At 63.5% G+C, this 18,806-nt stretch overlaps 3 protein-coding genes across 10 annotated transcripts; 1 reads left to right on the top strand and 2 right to left on the bottom strand.

The window, feature by feature from the left end:
* Nucleotides 1–58: 58 nt before the first annotated feature.
* SYTL4 (synaptotagmin like 4) lies at nucleotides 59–7,308 on the bottom strand. The gene is made up of 17 exons (XM_064712734.1): nucleotides 7,211–7,308; nucleotides 6,366–6,513; nucleotides 6,034–6,249; nucleotides 5,397–5,506; nucleotides 5,119–5,233; nucleotides 4,852–4,959; nucleotides 4,487–4,601; nucleotides 4,290–4,380; nucleotides 4,036–4,139; nucleotides 3,854–3,940; nucleotides 3,352–3,530; nucleotides 3,065–3,167; nucleotides 2,119–2,280; nucleotides 1,596–1,701; nucleotides 1,127–1,226; nucleotides 739–947; nucleotides 59–484 (listed from the first exon to the last, which is right to left on the bottom strand). The coding sequence occupies exons 2-17, from the start codon at nucleotides 6,473–6,475 to the stop codon at nucleotides 342–344; spliced, it is 2,058 nt and encodes a 685-aa protein (XP_064568804.1). The 5' UTR covers nucleotides 6,476–6,513; nucleotides 7,211–7,308; the 3' UTR covers nucleotides 59–341.
* A 735-nt stretch (nucleotides 7,309–8,043) lies between these two features.
* TRMT12 (tRNA methyltransferase 12 homolog) lies at nucleotides 8,044–11,086 on the bottom strand. Its single transcript, XM_064712744.1, has 7 exons — nucleotides 10,760–11,086; nucleotides 10,524–10,671; nucleotides 10,261–10,450; nucleotides 9,997–10,147; nucleotides 9,817–9,926; nucleotides 9,057–9,214; nucleotides 8,044–8,949 (listed from the first exon to the last, which is right to left on the bottom strand). The coding sequence occupies exons 1-7, from the start codon at nucleotides 10,867–10,869 to the stop codon at nucleotides 8,509–8,511; spliced, it is 1,308 nt and encodes a 435-aa protein (XP_064568814.1). The 5' UTR covers nucleotides 10,870–11,086; the 3' UTR covers nucleotides 8,044–8,508.
* Nucleotides 11,087–11,134: 48 nt separating this feature from the next.
* On the top strand, nucleotides 11,135–18,516 carry CSTF2 (cleavage stimulation factor subunit 2). Of its 8 annotated transcripts, none has more exons than XM_064712739.1 (15): nucleotides 11,135–11,262; nucleotides 11,406–11,484; nucleotides 12,594–12,763; nucleotides 13,242–13,378; nucleotides 13,493–13,612; nucleotides 13,733–13,888; nucleotides 14,002–14,125; nucleotides 14,407–14,469; nucleotides 15,564–15,623; nucleotides 16,234–16,375; nucleotides 16,741–16,892; nucleotides 17,188–17,435; nucleotides 17,797–17,922; nucleotides 18,044–18,169; nucleotides 18,295–18,515. In XM_064712739.1, the coding sequence occupies exons 1-14, from the start codon at nucleotides 11,205–11,207 to the stop codon at nucleotides 18,164–18,166; spliced, it is 1,758 nt and encodes a 585-aa protein (XP_064568809.1). In that variant the 5' UTR covers nucleotides 11,135–11,204; the 3' UTR covers nucleotides 18,167–18,169; nucleotides 18,295–18,515. The 8 variants fall into 8 exon arrangements, with proteins under 8 accessions (XP_064568809.1, XP_064568811.1, XP_064568808.1 ...); XM_064712738.1 differs by lacking the exons at nucleotides 11,135–11,262; nucleotides 11,406–11,484 and adding exons at nucleotides 11,867–11,909; nucleotides 12,000–12,117 and having other exon boundaries at nucleotides 18,295–18,516; XM_064712741.1 differs by lacking the exon at nucleotides 15,564–15,623 and having other exon boundaries at nucleotides 18,295–18,514.
* Nucleotides 18,517–18,806: the final 290 nt, after the last annotated feature.

The raw sequence follows: 18,806 nt of genomic DNA on the forward strand, positions 1-18,806 counted from the left end.
GTGGAGAGGACAAGCAGAGAGCAGACTCTGGAACAGGGTGGTAGGAAAAAGAATGGGAAGAAATAAAAACACAATGACATTTAAAAGCATTTTGCCCAGGGGAGAAGAAGGGAGGGTTCACACGAACTGCAGTTCAGCCTGAAATCTGGTACAAGGCTTATGACAAGGGGAAAATGAAGCTTTAAATGAAGCTTGGCCAAGAAGACTTTCTGCCCAAGCCTGTTTAGAGAAGGTCATGTTTATTAAAGTATAAGAAAAAAACCCAGCACACGTTTGGCTGCCTTGCCAGGCTGTGCAGTGAGCGTGGCTCCCAACAGCGGTGCCAGCCCTGGTGCCACAGCCTAGGGCCCCAGCCTGGCCATGGTGGAGCGCAGCTGGAGCGTCCCCTCTGCCCAGGAGCCCGGGTACTGGCACATCTTCTGCCACAGGTTCAGCTCCTCGCCCGTCGAGTCCATCCAGTCCACAGCCTGCCCGTTGCTCATGCCTGGGAAAGGGAGGGCAGAGGTGGCTGCTGGGGCAGCCTGGTGCCCGCAGCACAGCCCCTGCTGTGCCAGGGTGTGAGGGGTGCAGCTCTCACCAGTGCCCACCCCCAGGGTATGAGGGCTGCAGCTCTCACCAGTGCCCATCCCCAGCCCCACAGGTTGCTGTGCCAGGGCTGTGAGGGCTGCAGCTCTCACCAGTGCCCATCCCCAGCCCCACAGGTTGCTGTGCCAGGGCTGTAAGGGGTGCAGCTCTCACCAGTGCCCGCCCCCAGGCGCACTCCCCCCAGGAAGTCGTTGCTGGACAGCGGCTCCCGGTCCCAGACCGTCAGCTCCAGGCACAGGTGCTGCAGCTCCTCGGCCTTGATGCCGTTGTAGACAAAGGTGTGGTTGTAGTGAGGGTTCAGGGTCTTCTTCACCACGGGCGTCTTCCTCTTGGAGGCTTTGTTCTTGTGTGGCAGGAGGTAGCTGGGGGAGCAGCCCTTGGTTAGCAGCACACGGGTACCTCAGCACCCCAGGACCTGGCCTGGAGCCCCCTCCTGCCTGTCCTGGCAGGGCTCAGCAAGAAGGACTGTGACACCCTGCTCCTCCTTTGGGAATACAACCAGGAAGGACAGTGCCCTCCTCACCCCAGGACCCTCACTCACCCCTTGACAAAGCTGTCTGAGGTCCCTCCTGACTTGGCTGCTGTCAGGTTCTTGGCTTCTTTGATCCACACCTGGAGCTCACCGCCTTCCCCTGTTTTGCCTAGGAAAAACCCAACACAGTAGAAATTAATCCAATTTAATTTCTACCACTGCAAACTTCTGGAAAGTTTCTGCTGAGCATCCTTCATCCCAGAGGGAGGTGCAGAGCCTGGACTGGCATCTCCTCTTGCCTTCCCCTGTATTGGCCCAGCCTGCTGAGGGCAAAGGCAGACAAAATTGCTTAATGCAGGGCCCAGTGGCCCAGCCCCAGGGAAGTACTGAGATGGTTCAGGGAGCCTGAGGACAGCCAGAGCAGCTTTGCAGAGAAGGCTGCAGTGGCACCACCCAAAAACCCCATCCAGAGCCAGCCTGCACGGCCAGGAGCAGGCCCTGCAGGGCTCCACACTGATCCCAGAGCTTCAGCACTCACCTTTCCTGCCATTGCCAGCCCCAGGATGCTTGGCAGATGGGATGTACTTCATGGAGACAACCAGCTCCCCCTTGTACTGGTGGAGACCAGCAGCATCTGCCCCAATCTGCCAAGAGGTGAGAATTACCAACCCCTGCAGAGGAGCCATGGCACACACAGTGACAGCCTGGTGTGCAGCACCTCCCCAGGCTGGGACAAAGGACTTGGCCTCTCCTAGCTGTGGCTGAGCTGGCACAATTGCCTGCCAACCCTCCCCAGCATGACCAGTGCAGCACAGCTCCTCTGGGATCTTATTTTGGCCCAATCACCTGACAAGGAGAGGGAAGCCAGGCTCAAGGCAGAAGATTCTCCCTTTTTTACTACAACAGCACTGCTGTCTGCATCTGGGGTTTCTCTATCTCCAAACATTTGATTTGGCACAAGCCTTTGGCAATGCTCGGCTGAGGTCTCCACACCCCTGTGCCCACCCAGGGCTGCACCCCAGCAGGAGCAGGCAGGGGGGCTGTGGGCAGCAGGGGCACACCTTGCCGTGCAGGGGCAGGAACTCCTCCAGGTGGCTCTCCAAGTTCCAGGCCCCCAGAGGCACCTCTGCCTCCCCCAGGAAGGTGTTGCGGCCGAAGCGGTCGTGGTGCCACACCGAGAACTGCAGCGTCCTCGCCAGCAGCAGGGACCTGCTAATCTCATACTGGGGAGAGCGAGAGAGAGAGAGAACCACTGGTGAGCAGGCAGGGCAGGGCAGGGCAGGGCAGGCCTGGCAAACTCCATCAGCCCACGAGCACGAGAGGAGACAGAGCACAATGGATGTGCACAGGAGCCTGCTCCTCTTTCCTTCCATCCCTGCCAGAACCTGAGAGTCCCAGGGCAGAGGTGCAGGAAGGAGCCTGTGCTCTCCCAGCCCTTGCAGCCAGGACTCACAGCACCCAGCCATCCCACCACCAGCAGAGCTCTGCCAGACCACAGAGCCTCAGGTGGTCAGAGCACAAGACCTCAGCAAATCTGGCTGTGGGAGCCTGAAAACCAAACCACAGCTCTCACTTCCTGCTGTGCAAGAGTGCCTGGCCTCAGAGCTGCACTGCCAGACTCAGGGACAGGCACCCAGCAGGGATGGTGAAGGGCAGTGCCAAGGTGCTCTGCCCCGGGGCCCAGAGTTTATCTCTGTCCCTGTGGCTGCTGCCCTCCCTCCCTCCTGCCATTGTAACATGGCTCCAGGGCCAGGAAGCCCTTGGAAAGAAACACCCAGGGTAAGCAGGATGCCCCTGCTCTGGGAATGCCCCAGGAAGCAGGGACATGTCGTGTGACACAGTCACACCTGCAGCTGTGCCTCCACCCACCGTGGCACTGGGGGCTGGCAGCACAGCCAGGGCACAGCTGGGAGTGCAGAGACCCGCTGCAGGGTGAGGAGCTCACCCCTCCCGTGCTTGTTCCAGCAGCATCCCTGAGCAGCTGCAGCCCAGCCCAGCCCCTCTCACCTTCAGCAGCTCGTTGTACAGGGGGTTGATGGTGTTGCGTTTGATGGTCGTCTTGCGCTTCCCTTGCCGGGATTTGTCAGGCAGCAGGTAGGTCTTCACATAGCTGAGGGGAGAACAGGCAGCACTTAACAAGCCCCCCACAATTCATCCTCCCAGCTCCCCAGGGCAGCCCCAGACCTCCTGCCTCACCAGGACCCTCCCACTTACAGCTCCCATCTCTGGTGGGCACCCACCACCCAGCCGGGCACCCCCAGTGGTGGCAGCAGCCATGGCCCCCCTGCTCTCACGGGTTGGAGCGCCTCCTGCCCTCGTCCCCAAAGGCCAGCTGGCGACACTCCTTCACGTGGATGAACAAGGTCTGCGTCTTCTCCTCGTAGCTCAGGGAGAAGGAGATGCCCCCGGTGACAGCCACGCTGCCGAAGTCGCCGGCCTCGCTGTAAATGCTGACCATGCTGCCCAGTGTGCTCTGCAGGACAAGGCAGGGCTGGGCTGGCACAGCATCACCTGACAGGCCCTCCTCATCCTCAGCAAGGTTACTCCCTGTGCCTCCTCTGCACAGCCCCCCTCACCTCCCCGTGCCTGGGGATGGCCACACACAGCAGACTGGAAGAGAGCTGAGTCTCTGCATTTTGATTCCCTTCTAGGGGAACAAGCCCCCTCACACAAGGCCCTTTCCCCTTCCCTCCAGGAGCTGCCTGCCCTGCGTCCCTCCCACCCAAGCCTCTGGCACTGCCTCTCTCCATCCCTCCTCCCAGAGCAGATCAGAGCAGGGCCATGCCCCTGGCTCACCGAGGAGGTGCCGCTGCGCATGCTGCCCCGGGCCACGCGCTGCCGGTGGATCTCCACCAGGTTATCGATGTCCTCCTCCTCCTCCTCCTGCACGGACAGGGACGAGCCGCCAGTGAGGGGCACAGCCAGCTGACACCCGGCTCCTCCAGCTGGCAGCCATCTCCCGGCACTCAGGGTCTCACCAGCTCCGTGTTGAGGCCAGGCACTGACTTGCTCCTGTCCCCCAGAGAGCCACTTTCCCCCACCAGGTCCTCGGGGCGCAGGTCGATCACGGACTTGGTGTAGTCTGCACGAGAGGGGTGAACAGTGGCACAGAGCAGGGCTAGCAGAGCCCAGGGGGCTGCCCCAGGCTCTCCCAGCTGCACTGGAAGCCCTTCCCAGCCCAGGGAGCAGGAGCTGCCCACCCTGGCCGTGTCAGCACCCGCACATCTCTCACCCGCAGGCCTCACCACCCGCCGGGGGTTCTTCTTGAATATCGTTTCCTGCTCGTCCGCCAAGGTGCTGCTGCGGGTCCCCACGGTGGCATCCTGGGCAGGAAGAGTCCTCTCAGAGCAGGGCAGGGCTGGGAGCCCTGTGTGTGCCCAGCCCCATGCCCCAGGACAGGGCTGAGCCTGCTGGAGCAGCGTCACGCACCCGTCCATCAGAGAACGCCTTCTTGGAGCGCACAGGGAGGGTCAGGCTGGAGGCAGCAGGTCCTGCTGGCCCAACAGCCTGTTTTCCAGGGATGGCTCTCTCCAGGGAGTTCCTCCTGTGGCAAACACAGAAAGCTCTGTCCCAGGCCACAGGCACAGCTGGCAGAGACAGTGCTGGCCAGGAAATGCCACTTGAACTGCCTGCAGCAGCCTGGGAGCAGAGCACCTTCCTGCCCAGGGACAGGCTTCAGCCAGCCTGAGGAGCCAGCTTCCCCTCACTAGGCTGAGAAAAACACACTTCAGATGAAGGTCCCATCCTCTGCCAGCCAGTGTTGCCAAGGACAGCCCACCCCAGGATCCTCTCACCTGGCCCCTACATCAGCAGGACTAGGTCTGTAGCTGTCCAGGCTCATGTTTTCCATGGACTCTGTGTCGCTTTTGCCATCCCGAGGCTCTGAGGCATCTGGAAACAAACTGCAGACAAGCAAAACCACAGGTATGTCCTGTTTGGCGAGGAGGTCGGTCTGACAGAGCTCCTGTGCCACCATGATCCACATGGGGCAGCAGACTGCTCTCAAACCTGCAGCAGATGAGAGCCGCTGCTGGAGCACGGGGGACAGCAGGGATTCCTACCTGGACCCCTCCTGGGGCGCAGGGGGGCTCGGCTGCCGGGCTGCAGAGGAGCTTTTAGGCTCGCTGAGCTGGGCTTTCTGGAGCAGGGTTTGTCCCACAGTCTCTCTTTTGCTGGCTGGAAGCAGAGAGGCATCAGGAGGAGCACTGCTCCAAGCTCACCCATTGCCTGGAGCAGGTGGTGCTCCATCCAGCTCCAGACTGGGCAGAGGTGCACTGGGGGAAGCTGGAGCACCCCAGAAGCATGGGCTGGGGGAGAGGGCTCTGCTGTGGCACCCTACCTGCCGGCCTGTGCCGCAGGGACAGCCGCACCATGTCGCTGCCCAGGTGGTTGGCGAAGCGGTTCACCCTCTGGTCATAGAACCAGTCACCCGTTGTCTTCTTCAGCTCCCTGCAGGCCAGGGGTGGTGGGGCAGTCAGGGGCAGGGGGGCTGTCTGCTGTGCCCCAACCCACCCTGGGTGCTGCCACAACCCAGCAACGCTGGCACAATGGGCACAATCAGCAGGTGACTGGGCAGGGACCAGCATTCACCGGGCAGCTGACAGGCTCAGCTACATCCTCAGCAAACACGGGAGCAAGCAGAGTTTTGTTTGTAGGACAGGGGAGGTCAAAAGGGAGGAAACCTGGGATGCTTGAAACACAGGCTGTGCAAGGGGCACAGGGGGATGCTGCAGTCAGCTCAGGGGGTGAAGGAGCAGGACATGAAGGAGACACAAGAGTGGGGTAGGACCCATTTCTCCATCACCCAAACATGGGAACCCTCCCCAGGAGTGACAGCAGAGCAAGCTGCCCTGCACTGGGGAGAAGCAGCCAGGCCAGGAAAGGCTGGCCATGGGCATCAAGTTGAGGCAACTGAGAGGAGGAAGGGGACAGGATGGATGTACAGAATGTCCCTGCTGCTTGTCCAGGCTACTCACGCCTCCTTGGAGCAGACTTTGCAGCGCCAGGAGCCGCTGGGGCTGTAGGAGCGGCAGTCCCGACACACCAAGTGGTTGCAGCCCCGGCAGGTGTTGGCCTTGGGGCTGAGGCGGCCCAGGCTCTGCTGGCAGCGGGCGCAGGTCCGCTCGCTGTAGCGCTGGCTGCCCCGCTTGGCTCCCCTGCGCCGGATCTCCAGCAGCTCATTCTTCAGGCGCCTGTCAGAGCCACACCAGGAGCGGTCAGAGGGGCCCGGGGACACCCGTCACCCTCACTGCCACTCATCGCCCGCTTCCAAAGCAGAGCGGGGAAGCAATTCCAGCCGCGCTCGCACCTGATCCTCCTCTCCTCTGCCTTGCGGAGCTCCTCGTCGCGCTGCAGGACCTGCAGGATCAGATCTCGCTCCACGTCCGACAGGAAGGACAGGTCCACAGCCTCCGACATCGCTCCACCCGGGCTGCCTGGCGCTCACCGGCTGCCAGCTAGGGACGTGCCAGCTGCTGAGGTGCCCCGTGCCCGCTGCCGGGGCCGGACGGGGCACCCGGGACACCGGCCCGCCCGCCGCCCCACCGCCCTGCCCCGGGCCGGGCTCGGGCCGCCTGCCAGCCCCGGTGACCTCAGCCGGCTCCGTGGGACCGCGCTGCCGCCCAGCACCCGCGGCAGCCCCGGCAGGAAGGAGCCGCCCCGGGCTGCCCCTCCCTCCCTGGAGCGCACCGGGGCTCGGAGCTGCCCGGGAGCCGCCGGAGGAGCCGCCGGGAGCGGGCGCGCCCCAGGACCCGCGGCAGGGACAGGATCCGCCGGCAGGGACAGGATCCGCCTGCAGCGGCGGCACCGGGACGGAGCCGGAGCGCTCGCTCGGGGGCTGCAGCCGCTCCCGCTCCCGCCCGGCTCGGCGGAACCGGCGGGAGGGATCTTCCCGTCCCCGCAGCCGCGCTCCCGCGTCCCTCGGGAAGGAGGCGGCGGCGGGACGGACCCCAGACTCCTCTATCGGGGAAAGGGGGTCCGGGAGCGGGGGCACCGCGTTCCCAGCGCGGCCACCGGGACTGGGAACTGCCCCCGCCCGGGGACACCGCGGCTCGACCCCCGGACCACAGAGGAACCCCCGGTGCCCCGCCAGGGGAGGATCCCCCGGTTGCCCCGCCGGGACAGCGCCGCCCGACCCCCCGCTCATCCCGGTACCTGCAGCGGCTCCGGCCGGCGCCTCCCGGCAGCGGGAGGGGGAGCCGGGAGGGGAGGGCGGTGCCGGTGCCTTAAAGGAGCCGTGCCGGCCGCACCTGCGGCACCGACGGGGCGGCCCGTGCGGGAGGCGGTGCCCGCTGCCCCCCAGCCCCTTCCCGCCCCAGCACCCCCGGCAGAGCTGCGGCTCCGGCCCCGCGGGCCCTTTCCCCGGTGCCCTGGCTGGGTGGGCGGCCTGTCCCGGAGAGCACAGAGCGCACCGACACCGAACTGCGGGAACCCCCGGCAGCCCCGAGGAGGAGCCCAGGCCGCGGCCGCGGTGTCCCCGCCGCAAGGCTCCAGCGCTGCCCTTGTCCTTGGCGGCAGAGATACGGGTCCTGCAGGGTGCCTGGTCCCTGCCCCCTGCACAGGCACCGGGGAACCGAGCGCACGCGGCTGGCCGGGACGAGGGGCTCCACCCGAGGGGAGGCGGCGGCTGCTCGCCACGCAGGACAGCGGGGGAGGCCGCCTGGGTGCAGCCCCGAGGCAAACGAGAGGACGCGGCTCTGCCCACACTTTCGGCCGCACCCCGCGGATGGGAAGCGATGCGACACTGACACAGTGGAAAAAACCGCGGAGACATCAAAGGGCCAGCGGGAGCTTCCTCATGGGGCAGGGGTTCGCTCCACTGGGAGTACACAGAACAGATGTAGAGGGCTTTGGGCTTGCAGGCACACAGTGCCACAGAGGCTTTGCTCCCTGAGCCCCTCCACACACCACACTAGGACCCAAAGTCCCCAGGCCAGACGCCCACGCTTGCACCAGTGTTCACGTTTTAACTGGACACCAACAAAAGGTGATGAGAAACATCTTTATTTCTGAAAAAAAAATAAGAAGCAAACAAGATGAACAGACTTGCTTCCAGTACATTAAAAAAACAGGCTGGTAAATACAAGCACAAAGCTTGTCCCTGACCTGCTGAAATGAACCCAGCAGGAACCCAAGGCTTCTCAGCACTCTGTGGCTCTCTCCTGTGTGAAAATGGGGCTCAATGTGCTACCACCTGTCCAAGACCTGGGCAGGACTGGCAGAGCCAGGGTAGAACACTGGCACTCTGAGCCCCAGCTTGCTCCATCCTCGTCTGGATCCTGACGGGATCTGCCATGGGGAGCACAGCCCTGGGTGCCCTGGGCACGGGGAGGCACTGCTGGGCAGTGCTGCAGCCTGGGAACTAGGGGACACAAGGCACCTCCAGGCTGGCAGCAGGACACTGTTGGCCACCCTGCCAAGGGAGCTGGAGCCCCAGCAGTGCCCGTGCCCCACTAAACAGGCAGCACAGGCCGGCACTCGAGGTCCAGCACGAGGTGATGCACGTGTGGCGCATAGGACTTCACCAGCTCGATGTGCAGGACGCTGCTGCGCCACGGCCGCCCGTGCAGCTCTGCCAGCAGCCCCTGGATTCGTGTGGCCGTGCCTTCAGCCCAGCTCTGCCACTCGGGCCTGAGCCTGGCCCCCAGAGTCTCCTCCCCACTGTGCTGTGTTGGATGCTGTGCCTCTCCCCCAGGGCTGGCTGCCTCCGGAGAGCCCCGCTCAGCCAGCAGCACCGCGCTCTGCGGCGTGGCTGGGTGAGTCTCCACGTTGTGGTGGATGTGCAGAACCCCACCCGTGTCCTTCTTCAGGACACGGCAGGCCACGGGCCAGCCTTCCTCCGAGCTGGGGATCAGCCCCAGGTTCACCCTGTCGGCCACGTCCCGCAGCTGCAGCTGGGGACAGAGCAGAGGTGAGGGGATGCAGCCTGGGGCAGAGCGGAGGTGAATGGATGCCCGCAGGAGCGGTCCCACGGCCTGGCCCGGCCCGGTGCAGCGCTCACCTGCCGGCTGTCCCCGCTGTGGATGTGGCAGCGATCCCGCACCCCGTTCAGCACCAGGCTCCTGTGCAGGGCCTCCACGGCGTGGCTGTTCCACTCACAGGCGTGGACAAAGGCGGCTCCCGCGTGCACCAGGAAGGGCAGTGTGAAATAGCCGATGCCTGCAGGCAGGAGGCGGCAGTGGCTGAGGGCAGGGACCTCCAGAGACCCACACTCCTCCCCGAGGGCATGGCAGGATGCACACTGCCACCCTGCCTCTCCAGGTCTGCTTTGCTCTGGGTCAGAGAAAGCCCAAACACTGGAAAAATGGAAATTTATCCTTCCCTCTTCTGCAAAAGCAAAATCTGCCTTGAAAAATGTTTAGAGGGGTTTATTTTACCTTCAGTCTTTGGCCATCAGGTGGAGACCTGCCTGGCTCTACAGAAGCATCCATATTACTGTTTAGTTTGATTAATCTAGAGCAGTTTTGTGGGTGCCATGTCCTTTCAGTGTGGCACAAATGGGAAGCACTAACTTCCTTAATCACAAACAGTGTCAAATCTTTCCCCTGGATCCAGGTGATTCCCCAAAGCAGCACTAGGCACAGAGCCTGAGAACAGGACACCCTAAGTGTCCAGAGACTGCAGGGACACAGGCAGGACAGCAGTGCCAGCATAGCTGCAGGGCTCGCAGATAAGACAGGAGCTCTAAGCCTGAGTATTTTTCATAAGCTGGAAATGACATTTTATGTCTACCTGGATGCCATCAGCACCTCCTCCATTACCTGCATAGAGGTCCACCACGACCTCCCCGGAGCAGGGCAGTGAGGCCACACGCAGCTTCTCAGTGATGTTTCCCGGGGAGAACATGCACTTGGTCACGTCGAAGGTGTACCTGGAAGACCCCGTGCAGACAGTGAGAGCAGTCCTTTCCCCGCCAGCCGCACCCTGCAGCTCCTGCCCACCTGATGCCGTTGTCCACGTGCTCCACCCAGCCGTGCTGGCCCAGCAGCAGGGTGACCCTGGGGCTCCTCATCCCATCCGGCATCACCCGTCCTCGCCTGGCCACCCGCCGGGCCCCCAAAGCCTTGGCGACCGTCTCCCAGAGCGCTGGGCCTGCAACACAGCAGCGGGGAGATGGGGATGGTGTGGGCCGGGCTGGGCTGGGGCAGGCAGCCCTGCTGGCCTTACCCAGCCTCTCCCGGGACAGGCAGCCCTGCTCTCCTTACCCAGCCTCTCCCAGGGCTCGGCCCTGAAGCTGTCCTCGCTCAGCAGCACCAGGTCCCCGTGCCTCTGCCAGGCGTGCGGCACGTCCCGCTCCAGCTCCTCGGACCAGCTGGGCCCCAGCAGCCGCCGCAGCTCCTCCCGCAGCCTCTGGGCCGGCGAGCGCCGGCGGGCTGCCCTGGAGGGGAACGGGTCCTGCGGCAGAGCCGTGCCACGGGCTGGGCACCACCGCCGCAGGCAGGGCTCGGGGCAGGGCGGCTGGGCTCACCTGGATCCCGAGCAGCTCGCACGGCACCTCCCGGGGCAGGCAGAGCTGGGACAGCTTCTCCGGCAGCAGCGGCACGGCCACGCGGCCCCCCGGCACCCGCTGCAGCCCGTAGCGCCCGTCCAGGAGCCGCTCCTGTTCCAGCCACTGCCTGCACGGCCAGGCGGAGTCACCCTTCCCAGCCCCAGAGGCTCCGGCTGCACCGGAGCGGCACAGGGCTGCCATCCCTATGCCCTCACCTGAGGCGCTGGGCGAACCTCGGCTCTGTGGCCAGCGCGGGGACACCCGTGGGCACAGCCGTGGGCACAGCCATGGGGACCGCCATGGGAACCTCCGTGCCGTCCATCATGCCGAGCCCCGGGCGGTGTTAGGCTCGCCAGGGGCTGTGCCTTGGGGCCGGTGCTCGAAACAGCATCCCTGAGGATGGGGGGTCGCCCGGAGGCCGCTCCCGGTGCCGGGGGATCCCCGAGGCTGCGGGGCTGTCCAGAGGCCGCTCCCGGTGCCAGGGGATCCCCGAGGCCGCCGCCGCCCCGCCCGGGGAGTCCCGGCACCCGCACCCCGCTGCCGCTGGTGCCGCGTTTCCCGCCGGAGCGCTTTTTGAAAGCGCCGCTCCGAGCTGTTGCGGGCGGAAGCGGAAACGGGGAGACGGCTGCGGCGCGGACCGGAAGCGGCGCGGGCGGCGCGATGGCGGGGCTGTCGGTGCGGGACCCCGCCGTGGATCGGTCCCTGCGCTCCGTGTTCGGTGAGGCCGCGGGGCGGGACCGCCACCTGCAAGGGGAGAGGGGCACGGACGGGCAGGGGCAGGCGGGGGGCCGGCGGGTTTCCCCTCTCGCCGTCGGGGCCGGTACCCGCCGCGCTGACCGGCGGCACCGTCTGTCTCCGCAGTGGGGAACATCCCGTATGAGGCCACGGAGGAGCAGCTGAAGGACATTTTCTCGGAGGTTGGGCCCGTGGTCAGCTTTAGGTGAGAGCGGCCGCAGGCCTCCCCCGGGTCCCCCTGCTCGGCGCGGACCGAGCCCCGCAGGCTCGGAACCGTGAACGGCAAATCCGTAACGTTGGGAAAGGCCTCTAAAACCCTGCAGCCCAACCGTTCTCCCCGCACCGCCCAGCCCACCGTGTCCCCACATGCACACACACCTTTTGGCCACTTGTAGGGACGCTGGCTCGGCCGCTGCCCCGGGCTGCTTGCTCTAGTGCTTGGCAACGCTTTGGCGAAGGAGCTTTGCCTGACAGCCCCTGGAAACCTCCCCGGGCCCCCGAGGCTGGCTCCTCACACAGAGCAGCAGCTGCGGGGGTTGTGAGGCTGTGCCAGCTGTGCTCAGGGCAGAGGCACCCGGTGGCTGTGCCAGGGTCCCCTGGAGATGGAGCACAGTGTCCCCAGCACAGCAGGTGGGTGTGGAGCTGCCCTGCTGTGGCTGCTGAGGGCTCAGTGCTGGTCAGGCTCTGTGCTCCTCACTGCCATCCCTGTGCCTCCCACAGGTGTTTTCCAGGCTGGACACCAGGCCCTGGTGCTCTCAGTTCAGCTTTTGGGAGTTCTGGGAGCAGCCAGTCCCATCCTGTCCCTCGTGGGGTCACGGGAGGCACACAGCTGGCACAGGTGGGCATCCTGCAAACCACAGCCTTGGCAGCAGCCATGCCAGGAGCCAGCAGGCCCTTTGGCTTGGGCATGGGCCTGACTGCTGTGTGCCTTGGGGAGCTCTCACTATGTTCCCAGCACTGCTGGAGCTCTGTCCCTGTATCCCCTGAGCTCTCACCGTGCTCCCAGCACTGCTGGGGCTCTGTCCCTGTATCCCCTGAGCTCTCACCGTGCTCCCAGCACTGCTGGGGCTCTGTCCCTGTATCCCCTGAGCTCTCACCGTGTTCCCAGCACTGCTGGAGCTCTGTCCCTGTATCCCCTGAGCTCTCCCCGTGCTCCCAGCACTGCTGGGCTCTGTCCCTGTGTCCCCTGAGCTCTCACTGTGTTCCCAGCCCTGCTGGGGCTCCATCCCCATATCCCCCCTCGCTGCAGGAGCCGTGGGCACAGCGGGATGCCCACACCACCCTCAGCAGCAGTGTGTCTCTGCTCCCTGGCAGGCTGGTGTACGACAGGGAGACGGGCAAGCCCAAGGGCTATGGCTTCTGCGAGTACCAGGACCAGGAGACGGCGCTCAGCGCCATGCGCAACCTCAACGGGCGCGAGTTCAGCGGCAGGGCCCTGCGCGTGGACAACGCCGCCAGCGAGAAGAACAAGGAGGAGCTCAAGAGTGAGTCGGCCAGGGTTCTGGGGGCTCCCTCACGCTGGGCCCGGCCTTGGCAGCTGCAGGGCAGGGAGGGTCTCTTCTGCCAGGCTGGTGGAGCTGGCCTGCTCTGGGAGGAGGGGGTGTGAGTAGTGCCCCAGAGGGATGGATGCATGGGCTCAGCTCTGGGATCTCACTCCCACATGGTCACAGAATCACAGAATTACTTGGGCTGGAAAAGGTGTGTAAAGATCATGGTCCAGCCTTTGACCAAGCACACTGCATCAGCTAGATTGGGGCACTGAATGCCACATCCAGTCTTTACTCACACGCTTCCAGGAACAGTGACTCCTCAACCTCCCTGAGCAGCCTGTTCCAATGCCTAATCACCCCTTTCGGGAAGAAATTCCTCCTGAGGTCTCCCTGGTTTTGCTGCCTCCTTTTCCCCTGGTGGGCGGGTGCTCCCCTCCTGATAAGCCTGTTCCATGAGCTGTTCATGTTGCAGGCTTGGGCACAGGTGCCCCCATCATCGAGTCACCCTATGGGGACCCTGTCAACCCAGAGGACGCCCCCGAGTCCATCAGCCGGGCCGTGGCCAGCCTGCCCCCCGAGCAGATGTTTGAGCTGATGAAGCAGATGAAGGTGAGTGCAGGAGGGCCGTGCTCCCTGTGTGAGCACAGCTCCTCCCGCCACTGCCTGCACCCTCCCAGCCGTGTCACACCTTGTCAGAGCTCTGATCAGTGCCTGTCTCCTCAGCTGTGTGTCCAGAACAGCCCCCAGGAAGCCAGGAACATGCTGCTCCAGAACCCCCAGCTGGCTTATGCACTGCTGCAGGCCCAGGTGGTCATGAGGATCGTTGACCCCGAGATCGCGCTGGTTTGTGCCTTGCTGCTCATCCGGGGTTGGGAGGGGAGGTGGGAGGATATCTGGGAGGGTATTGGTGGTAACCTTTGTGGAGTGGCAGTGGAAAAGAACTCATTTCTCCTTCTTCCCTAGAAAATCCTGCATCGCCAGACCAGTGTTCCTCCTCTGATCCCCGGCAACCAGCAGGCAGTGCCAGGCCCGGGGCCTGGGCCGGGACCGGGGCCTGGGCCAGGGCCCAACGCGCAGCTGAACCCCCAGAACACCCCATCGTCCCAGCCACAGGCCATAGTAAGAGCCTGCACAACCCCTGAGCTGTGCAGGAGGATGGGCAGTGCCAGCTCTCCAGCTGGAGCACGTGCCCAGGTGTGGGGTGTCCCTCAGACCCCGTGTCTCTCCGGCAGGGCGGGATGCACGTCAATGGCGCTCCTCCTCTGATGCAGCCACCCATGCAGGGGGGAGTGCCAGCCCCAGGACAGATGGCAGCCCCTGTGCAGGGCCCAGGCCCTGGCCCCATGGCTCCAGGAGGTGAGTTTGGGCTGAGCTGCCCTACCGTGAGCACACGGGTCCTGCAGACACCCCTCTCTGCTGTGAGAGCACACGTAATCCTGTGCTGTACATTGTGATTGTGCTGCTGCCAGAGGTGGGCTGCAGAGTTGGATTGTCCCTGGGGGGAACCAACACCAGGGCAATAAACCTCCAGGTGCTCCCCCAGGAGCTGGGAGCGAGAAGGTATTTGGGACCAGAGGAACAGGTTAGTCATCAGGGATGGCTGAGGAGGGGTCTGATCTCTGCCTGTCCCCTCTCAGGTGGGATGCAGCCACAGGTTGGGATGCCAGGTGCAGGGCCAGTCCCCTTGGAGCGTGGACAAGGTAAAACAGACGTGTGGAGTGCTGTGTGTGGTGTGAGCCTGACTCCAGTGAGCAGTGCTGTGTCCCAGCTGTCTGCAGCCTGGCTGTGCCCAGCCCTGGGGCTGTGCTCAGGTTTATTCACTGAGGCACAAGGCTGTGGTAGCAGCTCCCTGGCTCCCAGGGCTCACTCAGCCCATGCCCAATTGGCTCCCAGCTCGTTCTTCATGCTGTTGTGCACTCGTGCCCTGGCAGCCAGGAGAGCTGCCTGTCCCCACCGAGCGGGATGTGTCTGTGTTTTCCACCTCTGCGAGCCCGTGTCTGTCCCTGTGCTTGTGCGGGCAGGCAGAGCTTGCTCCTCTCTGGTCCTTGTCCTGCTCCTTCGCTGCCTGGGCGCTGGGGAGCAGCCGCTGCGGCGCCGCGTCCTCCCGCGCCGTGCCCAGCAGAGGGAGCTGGCTCTCCGTTTGGCTTGAGGCTTGGCAGGCGCTTTCCTGGGGTGACGGCTCGGCTTTCCCTCCGCAGGCACGGTCTGTCCGGCCCAGCCCTGGGCCCCGATTGCTTACGGTTCACACGTGTCCATGTGTAGGTCAGTACGGCCCCGGTGTGCTGTTCTCCAGGAACAGCACATGCACACACCTGTCACCTCTGCTGCCTTGACGTTCATCATAGGCCTTGTTTCAGCAACATGCAAACCCAGTCTGAGATCCTTTGGCCTTAGGGTCAGCTGATTCTCATTTTCTTTGGGGTGGGCACTGTCTTCCTGAAAGCTGTCCGCTAGTTCTTGGCACCCAAAAGGTTTTGGAGAGCAGAAGCTGGTGTGTGTTGTGGGGCCAGCATGGCCCCACGCAATGCTGAGTCTCTTGGCAGGGTGTCTTCTGTGCCTGCCTCTCTCCTGAGTGAGGGAAGGACTGTGCCACGCTGCCTGTCCTGCCTGTGCTGACAGAGGGGGTGTGAACAGAACCGGCTGATTAAGCCAGACTTGGAACATTTTCTCTGTAGGCTTTCTGGGGACTTCAGGGTGTGTGATCCTGCAGGCAGCACTGTCCCCAGAGCCGGTGCATGCGTGCATACACTATTTACGTGTCTGCTCTTTCCCTCTTTTCCTGCTGCTTGCCCAGGGAACCTGCAGCTCTCGCCCGTGGGACCTGCCAGGCCTGCGTCTATCGAACGCGTTCAAGGTACCCCGGCACCAGCTCCCTCTTCCCATGGAGCTCGTTGTGGAGTGTGCAGAGAGCAGCTCTCACCCTGCTCTTCTCAGGGCCAGGGACTGGCATGTCGCTCCTTGTAGCCTGACAGCAGTAAGAGGAGAGGAAGGAGGCAGGATTTCTTGTAGGGCTACAGGAGAGAACAGGCTAGAACCATGCATGGAGCCTCCAGTGGGAAAGGAGAGCTTGTTTAGAAAGAGCTTTTGCCTAAGATCCAGCCCTCTTTGACACTGTGCTTCCAGGAGCCTTCCAGGTCTTGCTTTGCTCCTGGCCCCACGTTAGCAGAGTGTTGATGCCCACCCTTGTAGGGATTGCCATGGGGGCACCCATGCTTGGTTTGGCCCCTGGTGCCATAAGGAACCTTAAATAAAACCCAAGAAGAAAAGGAGAGGAATAGAATTGGCAGCCAGGGAAGGAGCTTTGGTGTGCTCCAGCCTCGTGTGTGGGGCTGTGTCCCCAGCAGACAGCACAGCTCAGGGGAGCAGCGTGGCTGCCCCACGCCCGGCCTGAGAGCGCCGGGGACAGTCTTGGCACGGCACTGCTCATGCAGATCCTCACGAGTTCTTGTGTGTCTCCCTGGCAGTGCCCATGCCAGACCCGAGGGCCCCTATGCAGCGTGGACCTCTACCTGCTAGTGGCCCGCCGCCCCGAGGCCTTTTGGGAGATGCCCCGAATGACCCTCGCGGAGGGACCCTGCTCTCAGTCACTGGAGAAGTGGAGCCCAGGTGAGGGGAGAGGGAAGGAGAGGAGCCCTTGGCACTGTCCCCTGCCCAAGGGTAGCCTCTCGCTGAGGACAGGGATGGCACCAGCCTTCCGGGAGTCACTGCTGCCTGGTTGGAGGCCTGCGTGCTGCCAGCCGTGGGGGCCGGCCCGTTTCCCCGGGGAAGGGATCTCCCCGGGGTGATGGCAGCTGCCCTGTGGCATGGGGCCACCAGCACCCATCCCTGTGCCAGCCTCACCCTCCTCCCCTGCGGCCGGCTTCGGGGGCAATCCCAGCGCTCTGCCCAGACCGTGCCAAGCCAGTGTCTGATTCACACTCTCTCGCTTTTTCTCCTCCTCCTGCTTTGCTCTCCTCGTCTCTCTGCGTCAGAGGTTACCTTGGGCCGCCCCACCAGGGAGCCCCTATGCACCATATGCCTGGTCATGACAGCCGTGGCCCCCCCCATGAGATGAGGGGGGGACCCATGGGAGAACCCCGACCACTGATGGGAGAGCCGCGGGGGCCCTTGATGGATGCTCGAGGTGAGAGAGGGGGCATGAAATACGGGTGGCTTGGATTGTGCAGGCAGGAAGTCAGAGTGGAGCCGGCTGCCCCGACCCGAGGCGTAGGAAGGGGGTTTGGGCAGTGAAATGACTGACTCCAGGCGAGGAGGGACAGTCCCAGGGTGCAAGGGACTTTCTGCAGGCATGTCCCCTCTGCCCCCACCCTGCACTGCTTGGGTGCTTGCTGGCCCCAGACAAAGGAGGCAGCAGGCTCTCTCCCACACTCCTTGCAGCGCTGCTTCCTTCAGGAGCTGACCTTGTGTTTCCTCCGCAGTCGGAAGAGATCCGCGGGGGCTGGAGCCGCGCGTGCTGGAGGCGCGGGCGCTGGAGGCGCGGGGCCTGGAGCCGCGGGTGCTGGAGCCACGAGTGCTGGAGGCCAGGGCCATGGAGGCCAGGGTGCTGGAGCCACGGGGCCTGGAGCCCCGAGGGCCTGGTCCCACCCCGCGGGGCCCGATGCCTGGTGGGATACAGGGTCCTGGGCCGCTGAACATGGGAGCCAGTGGCCCACAGGGGCCCCGCCAGGTACGCACGGCTCTGCTTGCCTGCTGGGGCACCCACGGCGTCCTGTAGGCTGGGGCTGGGCGGGGCTGTGGGAAGCACCAGGCTTTGGCACTGAGGGGTCAGGGCACCTGTCCCATTTCCCCAGGCACTGCCCATCAGCTGGGACAGGACAAGGCTCAGGCCTCTCTCCACCTCTTCCTGAGACACAGAAAGGAGCACAGGAGTTGGGAGGGGAGAGCACGTAAAATGCACTCTCTCTTTGTGCTCAGGCATCTTCAAGCAGGCTGTGAGGGCATCCATCTGATCATCTCTTTTACCTTCCTGAATTTGTAGGGCTGAGTCCAGAAACCCCCAGTCCCTAACCCCTCTCTTACTCTCCCAGGTTCCTAACATGGCTGGGGCAGGCATGCAGGGAGGAGGCATACCTGGGGCAGGAGTCCAAGGAGCTGGTCAGCCTGGAGGCTTTAGCCCTGGACAGAGCCAGGTCACCCCCCAGGATCATGAGAAGGTGAGAGAACAAAAGGGAAAGGGTGAGACAGTAGTGCCTTTCTGTGGCGGGGTCAGCCCCTCCCTGGCTCTGGTATGCCGTGGCTGCTCTGGGCATGTCTCTGACCCCTCTTTCCCCACAGGCAGCGCTGATCATGCAGGTCCTGCAGCTGACAGCAGACCAGATCGCCATGCTGCCCCCAGAACAGCGGCAGAGCATCCTCATTCTGAAGGAGCAAATCCAGAAATCCACAGGGGCACCCTGACAGGTGATGTCCTTACCCTGGTCTCACCCTGTGCCTGTTCCCCTCCAGTAAAACAGAGCTGCCTAGAATGGGACTCTGCCCTGCTTCCCTCTGTGCCTGCCTCACCCTCCTCTCCTTCTTTCTGGCAGGCACAAGATGGAGATGCCATGTGCCTGGATAGAGGTGATGCTCCATGGCAGCTGCTTCCCATTGCTACCTGGGAAGCAGGTAGCTGATGGTGCATTTTAGGAGAGGTTATGTCACCCTCAAGAGGTTTTTTCCTCCAGTTCATCTTTTTTTTTTTTTTTTTTTTTTCTGTGTATATTTTATGGTGTTTGAAATAAAGTGGGAGGAGGGTTTGAGTAAATCCATGTCCCTGGCTGCCTTGTTTGGTCTCTGATGGAGGCCAGAGTGGGAGTGTAGGTTTCTGCGAGCAGTCCAAACCACTTGCCATCCTCCCTCCTCCCCTCACCAGGGCACGAATTAATAATGGAATTTCTTGTAGTGTGCTGTTTACAGGGGTCTAGGGGAAGGGCAGGACAGAGAGCTTGGCTTTCTGTCCCCGCTGGCAGGGCAGGAAGGGCTCTGGATCCAATTGCAGTATCACTTTCCACGCCAGCCTGCTCAGGGAGCGGGGTTTCCCTCTGCACACACTGGAGCA

Source organism: Zonotrichia leucophrys, chromosome 4A (assembly GCF_028769735.1).
Source record: "Zonotrichia leucophrys gambelii isolate GWCS_2022_RI chromosome 4A, RI_Zleu_2.0, whole genome shotgun sequence".
NCBI classification, from domain to species: domain Eukaryota; kingdom Metazoa; phylum Chordata; class Aves; order Passeriformes; family Passerellidae; genus Zonotrichia; species Zonotrichia leucophrys.